The 4,779-nt window shown below is 42.1% G+C and overlaps 1 protein-coding gene across 1 annotated transcript in view; it reads right to left on the bottom strand.

Moving 5' to 3' along the window:
* Smg6 (SMG6 nonsense mediated mRNA decay factor) overlaps positions 1–3,787 on the bottom strand; it is a 255,941-nt gene extending 252,154 nt beyond the window's left edge. The window contains exons 1-2 of the mRNA XM_013016534.1: positions 3,687–3,787; positions 3,359–3,437 (exon numbers count right to left, since the gene is read on the bottom strand). Coding sequence (XP_012871988.1) covers positions 3,359–3,437; positions 3,687–3,760 — 153 coding nt within the window. The 5' untranslated portion in view covers positions 3,761–3,787. The remainder of the gene's footprint in view (positions 1–3,358; positions 3,438–3,686) is intronic.
* Positions 3,788–4,779: the final 992 nt, after the last annotated feature.

The raw sequence follows: 4,779 nt of genomic DNA on the forward strand, positions 1-4,779 counted from the left end.
CTGAGGACCCACCAGACTGCTTTCCAAAGTGGTTGTATAAGTGTACATTCCCACCAGTAGTGTAATAGGGTTCCTCTTTCTCCACATCCCCTCCAGCATTTGTCATTGGATGTGGGACATTCTGACTGGGGTAAGGTGGTATCTCAGGGTTGTCTTTATTTGCATTTCTTTCACCACCAGGGATGGTGAACATTTCCTCATGTGTTTCTTTGTCATTTTTATTTCTTCATCTGAGAAGTCTCTCTTTAGTTCCCTTGCCCATTTAGTAATTGGTTTGTTAGGTTTAGGAGGGATTAGTTTCTTGAGTTCCCTGTATATACTGGATACAACAATAAATTTTAAAAATATAAAAAAAAAAGCAAGCCAACCTAGAAGAGTTTAATTGGTTTGCAAAATGGAGATATTTATACAATGTGGCTCTTGGAAAGATTAAATTTTCCCAATACGTAGTTTAACACATTACTGGCACACCGTTTGTTAACTATTCTTAATATTTCTCCAATCCACCCTAATCTCTGATTATACCATTCACCTGATTTGAAACTTCATTTGTGTGTGTGTGTGTGTGTGTGTGCGCGCGCGCGCACGCACGTGTGGATGTGTGTGTGCCAGTCCTGGGGCTTGAATTTAGGGCCTGTGTGTTTCCTTTAAGCCTTTTTTCTGAAGGCTAGCAGCTCTACCACAATTCTACTTCTAACTTTTGGTGGCTAACTGGAGATAAGAGCCAGTGGCTCACGCCTGTAATCCTAGCTACTCAGGAGGCTGAGATCTGAGGATCGTGGTTCAAAGCCAGCCCAGGCAAGAAAATCCGTGAGACTCTTATCTACAATAAACCATTAGAAAACCAGAAGTGGTGCTGTGGCTCAAGTAGTAGAGCTCTCGCCTTGAGCTGAAGAGCGCAGGGACAGCGCCCAAACCCAGAGTTCAAACCCCACGACCGACCAAAAAAAAAAAAAAAATGAGCAAAGATTTCCTGCCCAGCTTAGTTTTGAACTACAATCCTTAGATCTCAGCCTCCTAGGTAGTTAGGATGACAGGCTCCAGAGGGAGCCAGGCTGAGACTGCATCTTATTGCTAGTACACTTGTAGATAGACTGGACTTCATCAAACTTAAGGAAGCTAGAGTCTTTCTGTGCGGGCTGGAGAAGCCCTATGTTCCGCGTCCAACAACAAAAACAAAAACTTTTATGCGTGAAATAAAGGTCTAGTATCTATAACATATAAAGAACCCTTCTTAAACCTAAAAAATCAAGTCAGCTCAAAGTCCATGAAATTCTTATTTCCAATCAGCAAAAAACCAGAAGTATAGATAAGGCTCAAGTGGTAAAGTATCAGCCTTCAGCAAAACAAGCCAAGCAAGAGCACAAAGCCCTGAGTTCAAGTCCTATACAGGAACAAAAAATAAAAAATAAATCTACAAAATAATCTTGCAAGCTATTACAACAGCTGAAATTGAAAAATATTGCCCATAAGACACTGGTGAGAGGAAATGGCACTATAGCTCAAGCGGTAGAGTGCTTGCCTTGAGCTGAAGAGCTGAGGGAAAACGCTCAGGCCCAGAGTTCAAGCCCCACGACCAACAACAAAAAAAGAGACACTGGTGAGAATGTGGTGGGAAGCCAGGTACACTGACTCAATGCCTGTAATCCTAGCTACTTGGGAGGTGAAGATTGGAGAATGCAGTTCGAGGTCAGCTAGGTAGTTTGCAAAGGGCTGCATGGCTTTAGTTGGGAGCAAAAAAGCTGAGCATGACCAAGTGAGGCCCTGAAATACCACAAAAAAAAAAAAGCACCTGATACCAGTGACTCATGCCTGTAATCCTAGCTACTCAGGACCCTGAGATCTCAGGATTGCAGTTCAAAGCCAGCCCAGGCAGGAATATCCGTGAGACTCATTTCCAATTAACCACCAGAAAACCAAAGTGGCACTGAGGCTTAAAGTGGTAGAACACTAGCCTTGAGCTGAAGAGATCATGGATAGCGCCCAGACCTAGAGTTCAAGCCCCACAACCAACAACAACAAAAATTTCAAGACTTTATCTCAATGACTCCAATGACTAGGTATAGAGGCCTACCTGTTATCTCCAGCTATGGAGGAAGCACAATGGCTGGGGCACAATGATACATACCTGTTATCCTCTAAAACATGGGAAAGTAAGAAGATGCTAGCCCAGGCATAACGTGAGACCCTACCTTGAAAATAACCAATAAAAAAATGAGCTGGCGCCAGGGGCTAGTAGCTCATTTATATAAATTCCTGGCTACTCAAGAGGCTGAGATCTGAGAATTGTAGTTCAAAGCCAGCCTGGGCAGACAAATCTGAAAACTCCAATTAATCTCCAGTTAACCAGCAAAAATCCAGAAGTAGAGGAATGACTCAATGGTAGAGTCCAGCCATGTACCAAGTATCCTACTACCAACACAAAAAGAAAAAAAAGGAGGGAGGAATATGGCTGGAGGCATAGCTCATGTGGTAGAGCAACTGCCCAGCAAGCAACTGAACTCAATCCCCAGTACTGGAAAAAAAATTTTTTTTTTTTTTTAAGAAAATGGCCCTTTCATGTTGTTGGTGGGAATGTAATACAGCATAACTACTTGGGAAAAGAGTCTGGTACATAATCCAGATATGACATTCTAACCATTTGTCCATAAAAAAGGGAAATATGTCTCCACTTATGTGTCTACAAATACTTCTGTAGAAACAAAGATTGAAAATAATGAAAATTCCTATCAACAGGGCAAACTGCTTAGTGAGGGGAAAGCATAAGGTGTTTGGTGGAAACATGAGCATTCTGTTAGAAAATTAAGTACAATGGTAGCTGGAGTGATGTAAAGTAAACTAGAGTAAGGTGATCTGTGATAACTTACCTCAGAAAGAGGCACAAAAGGAGTTTGAAGATGAAATCCAGAAGGGATATTCTTTAAGTTGCAGTGAGCCAATGAAATCAAGCTCCAAGAACTAATGCTATCAAAATCCATATTTTAAGAAGGTCCAAGCCAGACACTGGTGGCTCATGCCGATAATTCTAGCTACTCAGGAAGCTAAGATCTGAGGCTCACGGTTCAAAGCCAGCCCAGGCAGGAACTTCTGTGTGAGACTCTTATCTCCAAGTAACCACCAGAAAACCTGAAGTGGCGCTGTGGCTCAAGGAATAGAGAGCTTACCTTGAGCTGAAGAGCTCAGAGACAGTGCCCAAGCCCAGAGTTCAAGCCCCATGACCGAAGGAAAAAAAAAAAAGAAGCTCCAGCCAAGCGGTGCATACCTATAACCACAGGATTTGCAACGCTGAGGCTACCTGAGCTACACAGCAGGAAAGGAAATTGCCTAAAACACTGTCCCCATACACAGAATTTCTTACCGTATACACTGCCAGCAAAGCCAACTGATTATAGGGACGCCCATTCTTGGGAGCAATGTGCTGGGCCTTCAGGTACCAACTAGAAGAGAAAAACAGTAGGAAAATGTTAGTTACATACCACTCTTTCTCAATTTATTCTGATAGCCCTACTACTTATTCTGGAGAGTTAGCTAGATATGGAATGGTAAAGCACAATTAAAGTGACCAGTAGGGGCACCCATATACCATATCTATATGAGAGGTCAGTATTCAAATGAGCCATACCTTATTAGGGCTTCATTTAATGTCACACAGGGAAAAGAAATAATGAACTGAGAGGTAAAAGTACCTGCGTGCTTTCCCATAGTTTGCTGTATCATTGGCTTGCTCCCGATACCTAGCAATATCTCCTTGACAAATCATACATCGCTGAGCACTAATCAAAGCATATTTTACCTTCAAGAGAAACAATGAGTTAGTAGAGTACCCAAGAAACACTATAATTTACACACTAAAAGTCAGGGGTGGGATTAAAATAACAGAACAACACTGATAAGGCACTAAGTCTTCAACAAAGAATAAAGCTCTCAGCCAAGTAAACTTGACCACCAAAATAGAGTCAACAGCATATAATATTTTTCCGATAAAATATAATGGCAAAAGGGAGAGGGTTAATTCTTATTTTGAAACACAAACAAATGAAGAATACACTTTGAAATTAAAAGTAACCTGATTGCCAGGCGCTGGTGGCTCACGCTGTAATTCTAGCTACTCAGGAGGCTGAGATCTGAGAATCACAATTCAAAGCCAGCCTGAGCAAGAAAGTCCATGAGACTCTTATCTCCAATTAACCAGTAGAAAACCAGAAATGGTGCTATAGCTCAATAGTAGAATGTTCACCTTCAGCTGAAGAGCACAGGGAAAGTGCCCAGGCCCAGAGTTCAAGACCTACAACTGACCAAAAAAAAAAAAGTAACCTCACTTTCCGATGTTGTGATTCCCAAGAAAAATCTTTGAGACACCTGAGACTGGAGTTGATCTGAGTATAAAATATTACAGGGTAGCCAAGTACGGGTGGATCACACCTATAATCCTAACTACTTATATGAGGCTGAGATCTGAGAACTGGTTTGAAGCCAGCCCAGGCAGAAAAGCCCAAGACACTCTTATCTCCAATAAACTACCCAGAAAAAACTAGAAGTAGGGCTGTGGCTTAAGTGATAGAGCACTAGCCTTGGGCACAAAGATACTCTGGGACAACACCCAGACTCTGAGTTCAAGGCCCAGGACCAGTTAAAAAAAAAAAAAAAGGCATCAGTGATTCACGCCTGTAATTCTAGCTACTCAGGAGGCTGAGATCTGAGGACTGAGGTACAAAGCCAGCCCAGGCAGGAAAGTCCATGAGACTCATCTCCAATAAACAATTAGAAAACCGGAAGTGG

Source organism: Dipodomys ordii, unplaced genomic scaffold, assembly GCF_000151885.1.
Source record: "Dipodomys ordii isolate 6190 unplaced genomic scaffold, Dord_2.0 Scaffold31, whole genome shotgun sequence".
Lineage (NCBI taxonomy): Eukaryota > Metazoa > Chordata > Mammalia > Rodentia > Heteromyidae > Dipodomys > Dipodomys ordii.